At 41.1% G+C, this 17,999-nt stretch overlaps 1 protein-coding gene across 1 annotated transcript; it reads right to left on the bottom strand.

Annotated features, from left to right (window-relative positions):
• Positions 1-13,869: 13,869 nt before the first annotated feature.
• LOC140224776 (facilitated trehalose transporter Tret1-like) lies at positions 13,870-17,716 on the bottom strand. The gene is made up of 2 exons (XM_072301385.1): positions 16,280-17,716; positions 13,870-15,290 (listed from the first exon to the last, which is right to left on the bottom strand). Exons 1-2 carry the CDS (start codon positions 16,711-16,713, stop codon positions 15,065-15,067), a joined length of 660 nt encoding a protein of 219 aa, XP_072157486.1. The 5' UTR covers positions 16,714-17,716; the 3' UTR covers positions 13,870-15,064.
• Between the last annotated feature and the right edge of the window lie 283 nt (positions 17,717-17,999).

Raw genomic sequence — 17,999 nt, 5'->3', positions numbered from 1 at the left:
TTTATGTGAAAAGGTGCTTTTATGGTGAAGCCAGAGATTGTGGTTCCTTATTGCAAAATTTAATCCAATGGAATCAGTGAGAACGAAAACACACCAACTCGAAAAAATAAAAATAATGGAGACACACACAAAACTGCACAGTAGATGAAGAAGTAAGTCTAAGAATACGATTTTTGGTGCCGAAAGACAAGTACTTGACGACACTTTAAAGGTCCAAGTTGGAACAGATTCGCTAACTTCAATGACCTTTATGAAAATTGACTGTCGAAAGTTATTAACGAAAATTGAGGATTTTAGAGTGCCGGATTGGTGTGTTTTCGTTCTCACTGATTCAATTACGAGCCCACAGACGCCTAATTCCCTAAAAATTAACTTTATTCTTGCTGAAATTGCAGTTCATTGCCGAAAGACAAGTACTTAAGGGCACTTTAAAGTTCGAAAGATTCACAGATTCGCTAATTTCAATGACTTCTTTGAAAAATGAGGATTTAAGAGTACCGAATTGGTGTGTTTTCGTTCTCACAGATTCAATTACGAGCCCACAGACGCCTGATTCCCTAAAAATGAACTTTATTCTTGCTGAAATTGCAGTTCATTGCCGAAAGACAAGTACTTAAGGGCACTTTAAAGTTCGAAAGATTCACAGATTCGCTAATTTCAATGACCTCTTTGAAAAATGAGGATTTAAGAGTACCGAATTGGTGTGTTTTCGTTCTCACAGATTCAATTACGAGCCCACAGACGCCTGATTCCCGAAAATGAACTTCATTCTTGCTAAAATTACAGTTCATTGCCGAAAGACAAGTACTTAAGGGCACTTTAAAGTTCGAAAGATTCACAGATTCGCTAATTTCAATGACCTCTTTGAAAAATGAGGATTTAAGAGTACCGAATTGGTGTGTTTTCGTTCTCACTGATTCAATTATGAGCCCACAGACGCCTGATTCCCGAAAATGAACTTCATTCTTGCTGAAATTACAGTTCATTGCCGAAAGACAAGTACTTAAGGGCACTTTAAAGTTCCAAGTTGGAACAGATTCGCTAATTTCAATGACCCCTTTGAAAAATGAGGATTTTAGAGTACCGGATTGGTGTGTTTTCGTTCTCACTGATTCAATTATGAGCCCACAGACGCCTGATTCCCGAAAATGAACCTCCTCCTTGCAGAAATTGCAGTTCATTCCGGGTTCAGAATCCGAACCATCCCGGCAGGTCCCGACCAGGGAGGTCCGGACGGGAGTGTTGCATGTGCGGAGTTGGACACACCGGCCCTGACCGTGGATACCACACAAGTGTACGCGAGGTGTCGCTGGTGTCACATGACTTGTACTCCTGTCCTGTCCGCTGTTCTCTCTCCCCGCGCGGTCCTCCGTCTCGGCCAGGGTGTCACAGAGGTGCGTGTGAACGTCGCCCTAGAGACCGCGCCACCGGGATCCCTTCAAAATGCGTAGATTTTACTGTTAAGTTCAATCGTCACGAATAACGAACCGCGGACTTGGAGGAGAATATCGACGGTGAAACTACCAAACCGCGTATCTCGTTTGCGGTGTTTAAAAATCTACGCTCACATTTTATTTTTTTGAAGTAGACCAAATCAATATCATTTCTTGAAATTTTCACGCAATGTTCTCCGCACAAAGAGGAAAAATCACAGAAATTTTCAAGACTGGATGCTAAGTAGTTTTTCATTTAAAAAATTAAGTATGACAGGAAGTCTGCGACGTCGCAAACCGAGATACGTGGTTTGGTAGTTTCACCGTCGATATGCTTTGTACTTACGTTACTTCCGGTATCCGGTACCGGTATTTTCATGGTCCACTCTTCAATCCAAGCAATGGAGAATTTGCAGGTGTCAGACATTTTGTGAATTTCATGCTCGAGAAGAAACTAGGTACTGAGTGAATAACTGAGCAAGAGGATATCGTCGGTTTGCACAAAGAAAAATTATTGGGTTGGATTTTTGCATAAAAAAACCAGGAGCCTTCCAATGTCGCTAAGATCTTGCAACTTTTTTGTGCCTCGCACTGGAAAAAAAAACACATTGGATCTAGAATCCAGACTCTTAAAAACATCGACAAGAAAAAATACTCTTGATTCAATCGGATTTTTGCTTAAATCAAGAACCAAGCCTCTTAATTTGAGCGGATTTCCTTTTGATTTAAGCTTAAATCTGCCTGAATCAAGAGTATTTTTTCTTGTAAATGTTTCCAAGAGTCTGGACTCTAGATCCATGTGTTTTTCTTCCAGTGCGCAAGTATAAACTGATCATGTAAACAAGTTTTATCTTTACTCCCAATAAACTGTAAATCCAAGACGAAAATTACCTTTGTTTTAATTTTGTGCATAACTGTAGTATTTTATTGCAAAGAACGTGAGTTGCACAGTCCTAGCCACATTAAAATGCTTTTTATGCAAAATGCAATTTTATAATTAGAGGAGGTATGACAAAATGACCTAATCTGTCAAAATACATGTGTTCAAAGTGGAAATGCCGACTGATGGCACCACAAGGCGACAGATTTTTTACTTTCAAATCTGGTTTTCCATAACTATTTATAACAAAAAAAAAAGTATGAAAACTTCTCCGTCCCCAATTCAATAATCGCTCGTCGATGCAACAATAAAATTTGTGTGTGCAAATTCTAGGTTTAAACATGAGCGATTAAGTTTATACTTGTGTCTAAGGTAAATACGCCGTACCCAGGGTTGCAAATGTCATGCAGGGGAAACCTGGTGGACAGGGAATTTGAAAACAACCTGGAAAATCAGGGAATAGTCAGGGAAAACGCTCAGAGTCAGGAAAATTCTTAGTTTTTTCTTTTAATTTTTCTTATTTAGGCATGCAATAATTTATAATATTTCCAGGTAGCATGTAACTTGTATTCAGTGTTTTGCAATTTTCAACTCCATGCATCCAATTGCGGTGCTTCAAATTTCGCATCACTGTTTTTAAAATGATTGTTTTCTCATTTTTTTTTAAGTCAGGGAAACTAAGCACTAGTGGTCAGGAAATCTTTCCCAAAAGTCAGAAAATTTCAGGAAATTTTGAAATTTGATTGAAATTGCAACCCTGGCTAGGTATCTTCGTTCAATATGTTTTCAATGTTTTCTTACAAATTTTCATCAGTTATTAACCACCAACAGACAACGATGAGTACCTTATTCCCACTATCCAATTTTAATTTTATGGTTGGTAACGACTCTGTGCCGGTTTTTTCAAGATCGAAGTGACTGCCCCTTTCGACCTTAAGAATTTCCATGAAATAACGAGTTCAAACTTTCCCTAATGGTACTTCGCAGTAAAAGTTCAGTTCGGTGATCAATATACTGTTTGCGAAGAAAGCAAGATTTGACGCCTCTAAATAAAAGCCGCTGGCCAAAAGTGGCGCTTAACAATTGGCACAACTTTGGTATTTGTCGAGTCCTTGATCCTGGCATTCTTTCCCGTAGCTTTATCAGGCTTTTTTATGGCTCTTAGAAATGTGAATGTGGCGCCTCAAAAATTATGCTTGCCAGGAAAATGACTCTCTCAATGGACCATGCGGCAGAGAATACGGAACTAAATGTTTTAAAAGTATTTCCTCGTTAAAATTTCATGTAAAATAAGTACGATGAAAGCGTTACACTTTTCGGAAGCTAACCCATAAGTAAAAAATGGGTATTTTCCGTTCCAATTTGAATTGTCTGCCAGCACAAAGATCGAGGTCTACAACTCGAGTAAAATTGGTGACTGGTGAATATACCTGTTGAGTGGCTGCGCAATTTGCTGTGCAAGTTTTTGCAAAATCCGGTTCGGTTTGCGAAACCAAGTGCTCAGTTTTCTGGCTAGCAAAAATCATTCGGCGCATTTTAGCGGTGACCTCCGAGAATAACTTTTACGGGATGCGGAAGATAGCAACGCTGAGTTTCTAAAATGTATTGTCTCTGGGTTGAATCAGGACACTGATATAAAACCCACACCGCAATATCTCATCTTTTTTCTTCCGAATAAATCCCTTACTTATTTCGTCCATTGGAAGCTTCGATTGCGCCTGCATCGTATTTTCCTGAATGACGTCTAATTGACCTACTTCTCTATCCTTGGAGAGTCGGAGAGGCTCATTTCTCATTGAAACCCCGGGAAGGGTGCCTTAATTGGAAATGGTACATGCATGGAACCAAAAACCGCCTCAACTCTTTCCGGTCTTCCGGACCTCGTACCCGCATGTCTGGGTCGCTCAGCGTCAGCGTACCCACGGATTTCTACTCCCGCACTGAGAAAGAACGCCCTATGAACTTTCCAATGTTGCAAGATTTACCCCGCTGAAATATACAGTTTTTAGAATAGTTACACGCAGAAATAAACTTTGATTCAAATGAAACACCAAATTTTTCGGTCCAGGTCATCGATATCTTCGATTGTACAGGAGTGGCCTCCGGTTTAGGTATCAGGTTCAGATCTTTTAGATTAAAATAAATTCTCCATTTAAGGTACGACCCATATTTGAGGAAGACGAAGCCGAAGAAGCTGATTGAAGTCAATGTTGCTCAATGATTAAAAAACGTCTCTGGTGCATGTTGTTAACCTACCTTGATGAGGATGAGGCCGAATCACAGAAGGACCTAGACAGGTTGATTGAAAACTCGGGAGGTGGGTAATTTTTAAACTGAGCAAGATTTGCCGAATGAACGCATTTATGGCAAAAGGAACTATGTGCCTAGAGATTGCGTGCGACAGTTCCTTTCAGTATAAATACGTCCTGTTATTTAGGAAAGTGATAAAAAAAGGAGAAAAAGCGGCTGACTCCATGAGTCACATATCTGTAATAAAGCGATTTTTTGACATTTTTGGAGTCAGGTCTTAATCGAACTGCACGCTCATGAAACCACCAAAAAATCGAAGTAAGAAGAAAAAGAAAATAATAGGAAATCATTCCATCCCAAGAAAGTGCCTCTTCGTGCTCCACGAACGCAATTAGCGGTTTCTAGGATTTTGACTAGGTCTAGTTGACCGCAGTAACACGTTACAACAAAAAGACATATTTATTCGGACGTATCGGCTAAAAATGTAAAAATCAATCGATAAGTGTATCTCATAAGTTAAATTTCAGCTTTCTACAGATGCAAAAACATCCGAAAGCGTTCTTTGTACTCGTTAGCTGTATATTTATGTAAAAAAAAATGCTGAGAAATTCGGCAACGTTCGAAGGCGCTTACGTCGTTCTTCCCGAAGACGAGGGTCTAGTGGAGCGCCTCACCCACCTAGCGCCGGAGGAATGCCGCGCGCGCGGACCGCCGCCGCCGCCGCCGCCGCCGTGCGAAGCCGCGTGATTATCCGAGCAATAAATTTTCAGTTTTGAGGCTGGTCAGTTGAAACGTCATTGTTAAGCAGAGCTTAAAGTTATTCCGAGGCAAACGTCCCGGAACGTTTTCGAGTCGGCAGGCTATTGTCGGGGGCCGGGGGCGGGGCGGGGGTGGGGGTTAGGGGGACGGCTGAAGTGAGATCGTGAGAAATCCTTGTGATTATGTTTGTATTAGCTGAAGGGGATTAACGGAGTCGTGGTGATAGGAATTGGCGCTCACTCCTCCACGATGCCACCTCGGAGGACGCGACTTTCACGTCCACGCCAGGAAAAAAGGATGTAGATATCTTTTCTCGAAGGAATTGTTTATACATATTTTTTTTTTTTTTTTTTTTTTATTTTTTTTTTTTTTTGTCAAGCGAAATTTATTCAGTAAGTACATATTTACAAAAAAAAATTGTAATGTGCGTATCTTATTACTAATTTACTTAGGTGATGATAGATATAAGTTATATATAGTGATAACATAGTGTGTGTGATAACAAAAGAGACAAGTAAAGTAAGGAGATAGTTAATAAGATGATAGTATAAGTTTAGGAAATAGGGTCAAGAGTTTACTTCGCGAGACATGCCGGAATTACCTTCTGGTATATCTTCGGCTGGGGTGGGTTTGGGTGTTGAGTAAAGGTTGATTCTGGTAAAGAGGGACTTTGTTGTTAGGATGTCTTTTGCGTATGTGATGTTTATACATATCCATGGCTAAATCGTAAAACCACGTATCTCCATTGAGGTGTTAGAAAATGTCCGCTCAAATTTTACTTTTTCGCAATGGAAAAAAAGTCGCTTGGATCTAGAGTCCAGACTCTTAAAAACGTCGACAAGAAAACATACTCTTGATTCAATCGGATTTTTGCTTAAATCGAGAACCAAGTCTCTTAGTTTAGTGGATTCCCTTTTAATTCAAGCAAAAATCCGATTGAATCAAGAGTATTTTTTCTTGTCATTGTTTTCAAGAGTCTGGACTCCAGATCCAAGTGACTTTTTTTCCAGTGCGGGGAAAAACAAGCCAACTTTATAACTTGAAATTCACTAATAATTTTCTGCTACTGGGGAAGGTAGTCGATGATACAGTTTTAAAGAAAATACGTTGATAATTTGTTTTAAGGTAAAAACGAAGTAGATGATAGGAAGTCTGCAACGTAGCAAACGGAGACACGTGGTTTCGCACTTTAGCCATCCATATAACTTTTCTGGAAGGAATTCTTTTTTTAGGATTCTTGGAAGAGCCAGGTGCTCCGACAAAAATCGATTATTTAGCATAGGTTTAAATGGAGGAAATCCGGTGTTGCCAATTTCTGAATTTGCCAATGCAATGCCCCGTAGATCCCCATTGATGAATTGCCCTCTGTGACTTGTCCACAACCAAGCTCTATACTACCGTGCCAAGCAAGAACACCGTAAATCCATTAAGATTTTCTTTCGTATTTTGGAACTTAACACTTTATAAAATAATAACTGATTTACCCATGCACTTTAAATTTTCAGGTTAAGTTCTTGATAGTTTTTGCGAGAGAATTCTGAAAAAACATTGCCCCAAGGCACATAAGTTTTTCTGCTTTGATACATTGTTTCCAAAAAATGTAAGATGGTGTTTACGGCGTTTTTGCGTTGCACGCCAGTATAGTTCCCCATGCTCGCAAGGGTCAGACCCTCGGTTTTCGTGGAAGTTCTCGAAGACGTCACCACGTCATACAGGGACGGACCGAGTCGGCGGGCAATAACAACAAAACAACAACAACAACAACGGCGCGTCGGAATCAACGGGTGGAATCGCGTCAATTATTATGATTTACGCTGGACGCCTGATTCCCGAGGAAGAAGAAGAAGGTTGAGTCCAGAGTGGCAGGGCGACACGACGCCGAAGGCTCGGGGCAGGGATCAGCCAGGCGCTGATTCCCTGATTCGTTACTCGCTGACTCCACGTAGGCGGCTGATAACTTAATATAACAATACTGCCGTGCTAAGGGAAAACGCCGTAAGAATGCTGCCGGATGTTGCCAAAATTCTCTTCATAAGACCCTTTTTTTAAGGATTTATGAATACTAGGGGGCTCTGCCCCCTGGCCACTACGCGGCCTTGAAATCTTCAGATACTATGTCAGGGTTGCCGGTGCACGCAGTGGATCGAGTAAATCGGAGAAGGCGGACAAGAAATTTTTAACTAAAACTGCAAATTTTGATGTTTAATTCGTCACATTTCAAATTTTAAGGGGTTTTACTGAAAGAAAATTTCACAACGAAACCAATGAAACCGTTTTTAAGACCTGAAAGTTCTGTCATGAACGGAGTTATAAGCTTTTAAAGTTTTCAAATTTCTTCCGACGTCTGCCATTGACTCGATCCACTGTGCAGCGGTCTGGAAAACCGGGAAAGTCACGGAATTCGCTGAAAAGGTGAAGGCATATCTGACAGGTCTACTAATCTCTAAAATATGGACTACATTTTGCAATTTGGAACTATTAATTCTAGCCCGGTTTAAAAACGACGCACGTGCCATTAGTTTCCCTATGCACATTAGTGTGTTTCCAGAAGAGCCAGTTTTTTTAGTTCCAAATTGCAAAATAGAGTCTACATATCACTGATCCGCTCATCCGTTCTTATCTGAAGGAAACGACTTTGGCCGCTCTCAATTTTCAAGCATATATTTTTCTTTTATTGACAATCTCGAAAAAAATTGTAAACATCAATATGAGCTGATTGTAAAATCATCAAGCACTTTCATGAGACGAAAAATTATTCTCCCATCTGTCATTGGCAGATCCAGACACATCGAAGGGGGAGGGGGGCGGAAGAGAGGCTTGGGGGTCTCCTCCAAAAAATCTGTGAATTTTTGAAGCATCAGATATGCAGTCTGAGTGAATTTCGTCATGAGTAATCACCAAATGTATAAGCGGTATCCTTGTGTTCAGTGCACTCAGAGTGTTTCCACTTAAACACGAAATTCATAAAATTTCCGATATCTGCAAATGGAGGAGTTGCATGAAATTTTTTATTGCTTCATCTGAGAGTGCTTACAGAGCTAATTTCGCCGTATTTTTTATAATTTTTTTCTGATATGGGTAATAGTATAAAAATAGATTTAAAAGCAAGAAAATACACCGCCTAGTGACGTCATCAGGCGGCATTTCCCATTTAAACACACGTATTTTAGCAGATAGATTATTTTGTCATATCATCTCCTATAATTCTTCAATTCATGAACCAAGGGTATTCTCATGTTCAGTTCACTCAGTAGTTTCCATGTGATCACGAAATGTATCAAATTTCAGACACACGCAAATTCTCTATTCTCTATTTCATCGATTTACACTCCCCCTCGTCCCTTATAATGCTTTAAAGGATTCGCGTCGTTGTCAAAATCGACCGCGAGTGCGACGCGCGGACGTCGGCGTGGCGTCCCGATCCCGGATTGGAGATTTGCACGGCGCGCTTTACAATTTTCGCAATTTTTCCGAGGCGCCCCTGCCCTTGCCCGGCGGCCGCACGCCTCGTCGAGTCGAGTTGAGTGTTTATTTATCGCGGTCCGGCCGGGCCGGCGCACAGTGGACCGCGTCAAGCGGAGAGGTCGGACATGAAATTTTTGACTGAAATTGCAAATTTTGATGCTTATTTCGTCACATCTCAAATTTCAAGGGGTGATTTAACCCTCTATGGCATGAACTAATTTTCGATCTCAGATTCTGCGGGACACTTATCTATTTTGTGGCTTGCATGAAAAGCATAGTGTACCAAATTTTTCATCATAATGTTAAAATTTTGGGAATCGGTTATTCAAAAACAGAAAAAAGTAATGCAAATTTGCAAAATCATGCCATAGAGGAAAGATTCAATTTGTAAAAATTCGAAAAATACGTCGTTGCGAATTCGCAACGCTATGCTACAGAACAGGGTGTCTACAAGTCCGAAATTTCCGGATAGTCCGGAAATAGTTCTGATATTTTAAGGGCGGTCCGGAGGTCGAAAGTACTGAAAAAGTGCGGAAATTCTGCAAGGAGGTCCAGAATTTGTGTTATTTTTGTCGCAATATGAGCGAGAAATTCCAATTTTTGAAATTTTTCGAATTTCGTTAAATGAATAAGGTATTAAAAAAGTACTGAATTATTCTGTTGAGGAGACACTGAATTTCTTGAGAATGTACTAAAAAAGTATTGTAAAAGTACTGGTTTTTGGCCAGCCTGTTTAAGTAGACACCTTGTACAGAGGGACAAGAGGAAAATTTTACGAGGAAACCAATGGCACCACTTTTAGAACCTCAAAATTGTGTAAAAACTGAGTTATAAGCGTTTAAAGTTTCCAAATTGTATCCGACCTCTCTTACTGACTCGATCCATTGTGCGGCGTTTGGGTTTTCGAGAGCGGTGCTTTTTGATTTATCGCCCCGCGCATGCGCCTGGTCACGGCGACTCCGGCCGGATCCTATCGTCGTCCGGCGATTTTTTCATCCGACACGGTCCACGGTCCGCGCCGCACGACTCTGGAAGACCCCTTGTCGAAGGTTCGAAATTCCGGATCTCGTTCCGATTTTACACCGTCGGAATGAGGTCCTCGAATCAGGTGATTGGTGGCGAGAAACAATATCGATGGCTAAAGTAAAAAACCGCGTATCTCCATCGCGGTGTTTCGAAATTCCGGATCTCGTCCCGATTTTACACCGTCGGATTGCAGGGTGTCCACAAGCCCGGAATTTCCGGAAATGGTACTGATTTTTTAAGAGCGGTAATAATATGGGCGAGAAATTCAAATTTTTGAATTTTTTTAATTTCGTCAATTGGAGGCACTGAAAAAGTACTGAATTTTTCTGTTGAAAAGGTACGGAATTTCTCGGGATTGTACTGGAAAAGTACTGTAAAAGTACTGATTTTTGGTCAGCATGTTTTAGTAGACACCCTGGAATGAGGTCCTCGAATTAAGTGATTGGTGGCGAGAAACAATATCGATGGCTAAAGTAAAACACCCAGTATCTCCATCGCGGTGTTGCGAAATTTCCGCTCCTTTTACATTTTTGGAGAAACAAACGAACTTTGTAGCTTGAAATTCATGCAGAATACTAACGGTGAAACTGCGGAAAAGCGTAAAGCTCAGTTGCGGTGTTTCGGAATCTCCGCTCATACATTATTTTTTAAATGTAGACTGAGCTAACATCTTAGCTTGAAATTTTCACAGAATATTCTTCATAAAGAGAGGGGAAATCACTAAAATTTAAAAAAAAAAAAATACTTTTAGCAGTTTGCCAATAAATTATGACATGCAAGAAGTCTGCAGCGCCGCAAACCGAGGTAAGCGCCTCTGCAGTTTCACCATCGATGCAGAACGTCACCACGCGAACGGGTGGAGATGTTGACGAAAACGACCGAATGCAACTATTCGTGCTCTAGGGATGTCCATGTTGCATATACGTCAAACTGAAGGCGCTCTGAAAGTCTTAATTCAGCAACTATTTCTGCTTGAGTTATTATTGCATGAACGAAACATGGAAGGTGCTTCGGCTACGTTTTACAGTACATTATTAACAATATTTTTAAATGTGAAAAAAAATATTCAACGAAAATTTGTATAAATTTACGGATTACATTATGGGACTTTTGAAAATGCATAATGATCACCATAACTCATCCCCATACACGTTTCAAAATCGTTTTAGAAACGTTGTAGTTCTCCCCCGTTCTAAGGAGACGTTTCACAAAAATTGTACTGCGCTTTCAACGATACCCTGAAGACATCTTTTAAGCGTTCTGCCGTGCTAAACAAGAACATCGTAAATCCATCATGATTTTCCCTCGTTTTTTGGAACTTAATACTTTATAAAATAAAAACGGTTTTACCCATGCACTTCAAATTTTCAGGTTAAGTTCTTGATACTATTTGCAAGAGAATTCTGGAAAAACATTGTCCCAAGATACACAAGTATTTCTGCTATGAAACATTGTTTCCAAAAAAATGTAAAATGGCGTTTTTGCGTTGCATAACAGCGTTATCATGCTCCTAGGGTGGGCCCGCCTGTTTCCGCGTGACATTTCGACGACGAAGCATTCTCACGGTGCTAAAACCATCCTCCGCTCGGCCGTCCGTTAGAATCCGAGACCGAATTGAAAAAAAATCTCCCAACTACAAGTTTTCTTCATTAAACGTTTAAAATTACTGGAAGCCAGAAGACACGGCGAACGTGCCCATACGCAAACCGGGACGTCCCAACACCAGGGTCACACCGGGAGGACCCGTCAGCGGCGTGGCGTGCTTTGCGATATATCGATTGATCTGCCATTTAAACCTATGTTAAAGGATCGCTACCTCAATAATCGATTTTTCACCATAGCTTCAAATGGGGAAATATCGATTATCGATCTCACGCCTCGCCACCGAGACCCGTCCGACAGGATAGCGCGCGTTAATTTCAATGACACAGTCTCCCTGGTCATCTCACCTCACGTCCCCAATACCGTTGGACGATCCCCGCTAGAATTCGGTCTCCTCGCATTGCACTTGTCCCGGGTAACACATACCGCGCGGGCACAATGTTCCGTCCCCCCCCCCCCCCCCCCGGCAGAATTAATTATTTAACACGTTCGCATACGCGCGAAGAGCCCCGTTCGTCCCATAAGTTTTCCGCGTCCCATTGCGCTTGTATTGGTGTGTAAGTGCGTCCGTGTTGGTGTGTAAGTTACACTTTTAAGTACACGTTAAACAGACACAATTAATTCTGCATGAAGTATTCGCGTTGCTTGAGATTTTTCCCATGTGGGAGATTAATTGTGAGTGCGGCGCGCCGCACTCACAATCGCGCATCCGCGTCGTGTTTCGATAGTCGAGTTGCGCTGTTTTGATTTAGCGTGGCGGTATCATAATTAATTCGTGGCGAGGTTTTGCATAAGAGATCCGTCGAAAGAATTCAGATGGGCAGAGTGAGCGATGAGGCCTATATGTCTCTGCCCTCTCGGAACGCATGACTCATGGCGGCCACGGCAATGCAAATAGAGCGAATTCGGTATGAAAAATTAATTATATCTATTTATGTGAGCGCGGATAGTATGTACGCCGTACACTGGCGCGCACGAACAGAATGAGGTTATGAGCGTATTTATCATTTTTACTCGACTGACATATGTTCGCCGACCGGAATTTACTGGGAACCATCGAGAGGTATTTTTATACATTTATTGGTATCGTTTCTTCGTGTGATGTATGTGAAATTGGTGCAGCGTTGGTTGTTCTGCATTTTGAGTGTTACGTGCGCACGTACTTATGGGACTGAAAGATCAAACGGATATTTTATGGGTTTATAATGCAGTAGAATCAGATGAACACAGTTGAAGATGATCATTTCCGGCATTTGCACTCACTTACACTGGAAAAAAAACACATTGGATCTTGAGTCCAGACTCTTAAAAACATCATCGAAAAGAAGAAGTACTCTCGATTCAATCGAATTTTTGCTTAAATCAAGAACCAAGCCTCTTAATTTGAGCGGATTTCCTTTTGATTTAAGCAAAAATCTGATTGAATCAAGAGTACTTTTTCTTGTCGATGTTTTTAAGAGTCTGGACTCTAGATACAATGTGTTTTTTTTTCCCAGTGTCCTTTGTTTAAACCAAAAAACCGTTAGCATACGTCGCACAGTGGGTCGAGTCCATTAGAGAGGTCGGACATAAAATTTTTGACTAAAACTGCAAATTTTGATGTCTATTTCGTCACATTTTAAATTTCAAGGGGTGTCCCTAGGAAAAAATTTCACGAGGAAACCAATGGAACTACTTTTAGAACCTGAAAATTTTTTATGAACGGAATTATGGGCGTTTAAAGTTTCTAAATTTTGTCCGACCTCTCCAATTGACTCGATCCACCGTGCGTCGTCGTCTGTGTCTGCACAATAAAGAAACCGGGCTTTTCAGCAAAAAAGGTAATCAGATGTTTCAACTATGGCGTTCGAGACTACGGATCAAAATCAATAGATAAAAATGCCGCTTTATCTTTGCTTAAAACGACCATGTTGGAAACAGCATGTTGAGATCGTATAGTTGGCGACAAAGGGAAAGTGTAAGTATACCCGCGGATGCAAAAAATTCGAACGTGTTACCAGTCGCGTGACGTGCTTTATGATGTATTGATAATCCCCCATTTGAAGCCATAGTAAAGAATCGATCATCAAGGTGTTCGCTACGAACACCTTATTCTACGATCCTTTTCTACAGGTTTAAATGACAGATTAATCGATATATCGCAAATCACGCCACGCCACTGGTTACAAACTGCACGGATCACTCTAAGGAGTCGTTTTCAAGACTTTTTCGACGCGTCCCTTGCCATCCTGATTCACGTGCAATTCCACTCAAGGAATTAATGTCTATTTACTAAGCTTAATATATTTTGCGCGCAACAGACCCATTATGGAATCGCAAAACGCCACACAGACTTGTGTCTTCTCAAGGGTGATTTACATCTGAAAATCGCGAAACTTGATCACAAGTGTAAATGCAAAAAATTGCGGGAAAACATAGTAAATAAAAAAGTAAACTTAATTGTAAAATCAACAATTCTTTTTGGAAGTAGTTTTATAGCTCTTAAAAATGTACAATCCTGATGCAACACAGTAATTGAAATATTAAAGTTTCAGATGCATCACCCTCTTACAATGTGTTTTCGCGTAGAATGAATCATCATTGAAAATAAAAAGTCAAGAGTTTGAGTTGTATTATTGCTGCATAAGCATGCAAGTTTTTTACTTCTTTAAGCGAAGTATGAGTGAGAAATTATCGTGAACCACGTATGTAAAGGGTCACTTGAATTTCAAGTTTACTGATAACCGAACAGCGAATAACTATGTGGATTTATCCGGAATCAGACTGACTGTCATCAGGTTGTCTAATTACTTCTCGAGTTGCTTTTATTTTAACAAAGAACTGAACTACCAAAAAAAAATTAATTGAAAAAAAAATTAGACAACATCTAATGTAGTTCTGCTGATCCGACGTTATATCCGTCCAATTACTCAACCAAAAACAAATCTTCACAGAGAGAAATTTCAACACAAAAGTTAGGTTTGTATACGGGAATGGAAACACAAAATAAACCCTAGCCTTTGGTTGACACTTTCATAAGAACATGCCAGCTAGTTTTCCTGAAGAAATTTAATAAAAAACGAGTTTTGAATACGAACGTCGCAATCGGAGGGTTGCATCTTTGCAGTCTCTCCATTATTTTCTGTGCTAAATTTAACGCAAACTGTACCAAAATCAACACAAAATTTGTGTTGGTTTTTGTTTCAATTCTTATAAAACCAAAAGTAACACAAGAACACAAATATTTTATCAGTGTTTGCTTGATTGAGTATTGATGATTTATGGTATTCTTTTCATTTTTCTATTCCCTACACATTTCATATATCGACGGTGTCAGTTGGTAATCACAGAACTCGGTTTGCGACGTCGCAGACTCCCTGTCGTACTTTATTTTTTTGAGCGGAAAACTACTCAACGGCAATTCTTTAAAACTGCCGTGATTTTTCTTCTCTGTGCGAAGAAAATTCCGCAAAAACTTCAAGGAATGATGTCAATTTGTTCTCCTTTAAAAAAATAACATAGAGGCAGAGATTTTCAGACACCGCAAACGGCATGGAGATGGCAAAACCCTCCCGTACACAGGTACTCTACTTAAAACGCGATTGAACAAAATGAGCAATCCCAGTATTGCCAACTCCAGAAAACCACCCTCTCGAAATGTCTCTTGGTTTCAACCTTCTCCGTTGCACTCCGCATTGGAACGGTGTAAATGAAGGGTTTCCTCGGGGGATATCTCAACATTCGTCAATTTCTCTCCATGTCTTCTTTTCGTGAGTTCCTCCTGAATCTCCTGCAACGTTTTCCCGCTCGTTTCTATGAAATGGTACTTCGCGAGATACAATCCGAACACTGAAGTAGCCGCGAACAGGAAGAAGTTGATGTACATGCCAATATACCTGTAAAACAAAATTGAAATCAAAATATAAAATTAAGTAACGAAAAGCCAGTGACAGTCACGGGTCTCGATGCTCCGCAATGGACCAGTAGACAAGGTACAAATTTAAGCATTCTGATACATGTTTCTTAGTCAGAATTTCACGTAGAGCACGATTCGCACAACGAAAATTACTTAAACCAACTCCTAACGAGGATATTAACGTTTTTATTTCACATTGGTTACGAGGAATTCGAACTGCCCGCTCATAAGAAACTCAAAGCTCTACGTGAGTCAAATTGCGCACTACAACGGTTTCAGCAAGCTTCTCAGTCGAGCAATGTTCATGTCCCACCATGTGTTGTTCAAACTATAAGCAATTTGCTGTAGCTGAGCCAAAGCGTCAAGATTGAGGTTGCTAGATTTTTATATCGCAGAGACTGTCATGATAACGTTTAGCGCGCGATGTGAATCACGCAGAGCATTGAGTTTTAATGAGCGGGTGGTTTGAATTCACCCATTAAGAATCATTAAATATCTTCGTAAGGAGTTAATTTCGGTAATTTTCGTTGTGTGTATCGTGTTTTACGTGAAATTTTGATTAAGAAACATGTATCAGAATGCTGAAATTCGTACCTTGTCTAGTGGTCCATTATACCTTTGATCATTTCATTAATTGATTAAGTTACAAGGATTTACTGTGGCAACTTCCGGGGGAAGCCCCACACCCCCTTCTAGACTGAGGGGGGGGGGTATTCCGTACCCTTTGGATCCCCTTGTTGTGGGAGGGCCAAGCCCCCTCGGAAAATTGACCGAGCTACACGTATGCCCGTTTAATCCTGATTTATCTCGATTTAGCTGGGTTTATGCGATTTCGTGTCTCCTCATCTCATATTATCCTGATCCATAATGTCTCAATGTCTCATCTTAATGTAACTTAGTGTGAAAGTTCTTCAAAACCTCAAAAACTTTGCAGTGTATCTATTTATGACAAAATCTGATTTAATTTACCTGATGCAAATGGCAAACAGAGAAGTATTCAAAATAGAGACGAATGCCGACCATATTGTCGTAACCGCGGAAGCGCGTGCCTTAATATTCGAGGGCAGGACCTCCCCTTGATAAAGACTCGGGACAGGTCCCACGCCGAGACAGAAGGAAATCCCATAGAGCAGCAACCCCAAGAACGGCACATAAGTGGTCCCCGAGAGGTCCGAACCTGTACTGTCCAGATAGTACCAAGCACCGGTGATGGTCATCGTGACGATGATACCGACATTGGAAACGACAAAGAGCCATCTCCTTCCAACGCGATCCATCAAGGAAGTCGCAAGGATAGTCGAGATCCAAACTACAACCCCCACGATAAGGGTGCAGGTCTCGGACGTGAAAGGGCCCACGTTTGGAGGGATGATGACGGTCAGGTAGGCGAGCACGGTGAACATCCCGCAGAGCCTCTAGACGGAATAGACGGCCTGGACCCTGATGAGCGCCGCGCGGTAGTTCTCGTTGAGGAAGACGTCTTTGAACGACCCTCGGTTCCTCTTGAAAGTCTCGGCGTAGGTCTCGATGGCGTCGAGCTCTTGGCTGACGTCGACGTCGCCGCGGAGCCAGCTAAGGGAGGCTTCTGCTTTTCCGCGTTGGTTTTTCATGATGTAGTAGTAGGGAGACTCGGGGATGAAGAGGACGCGACGGCGAAGATCAGGCAGGGGATGCAGGAAGCTATGCCGAATGTGGAGTACGACACGTAGGGGCCGATGATGTATTCATAGAGGTTGCCCAAGAGGTACATGCTTATCAGGAAGGAACCAAGGCTGCCTCGAACGTGGGGTTGTAACACCTGGAACAAAATAATTTGGCAGTCGGGTCAAGGCTCAAGGATAAAGAAACCCCAATATTGAGTTAAATTAAGAAACGGTCGACTCAGAAAATTTCGAGAATTGGTTGTTGCAGGAAAATCGCATTGGCTTATTTTAGGAGGGTAACCGTTTTTAGATAGATGTGAACCTTAGTTTCTTAATGTATATTTGATGAGAACCCACTATAGTCCAGGCGCCTGGTAGGTCTACCTGGAATTTTGGGTACACAGCGATTTCTTTGGCTTACTATACGTTTTTTGGGTCACTGAATCCGAATCTGAAGTTTCCTACGCGTATCTGGTGAGCATTTTCCGCCATTTTGAAAAAATAGCCTAAAAAGGCCTTTTTTGCGGTTTTTTTTATATAGCGGCTACGCATAAGAAAAAATCCCGGATTTAGCTAATGTTTTGAATAGCTGACAAAATTTGGAAGAAAATGGTATATGAATATGCTAGGTTTGCTCAAAAATTGAGGAACCTCGGATCTCGGAACTTTGGAACGCTTCGGAACTTAGCTGACCGCGGCGAGCCGAATCACGCGTTAACGGGAGCGCCGCGAAAACGTGAATGGGCGCGATGTTCACGATGCTGTATCTTCCTCAATTTTTAAGCAAACTTAGCATATGTATACACCATTTTCTTCCAAATTTTGTCATCTATTCAAAACATTAGCTAAATCCGGGATTTTTTCTCATGCGTAGCCGCTACATAAAAAAAAGGCCTTTTTAGGCCATTTTTTCAAAATGGCGGAGAATGCTCACCAGATACGCGGTAGAAAACTTCAGATTCGGATTCAACGACCCAAGAAACATAAAGTAAGCCAAAAAAATCGCTGTGTACCCAAAATTCCAGGTAGCCTCATTTTTAGCTACC

Source organism: Bemisia tabaci, chromosome 6 (assembly GCF_918797505.1).
Source record: "Bemisia tabaci chromosome 6, PGI_BMITA_v3".
In the NCBI taxonomy this organism is placed as follows: domain Eukaryota; kingdom Metazoa; phylum Arthropoda; class Insecta; order Hemiptera; family Aleyrodidae; genus Bemisia; species Bemisia tabaci.
The sequence above is the reverse complement of the archived record's forward strand: the minus strand, read 5'-3'. Positions and strand labels throughout refer to the sequence as shown.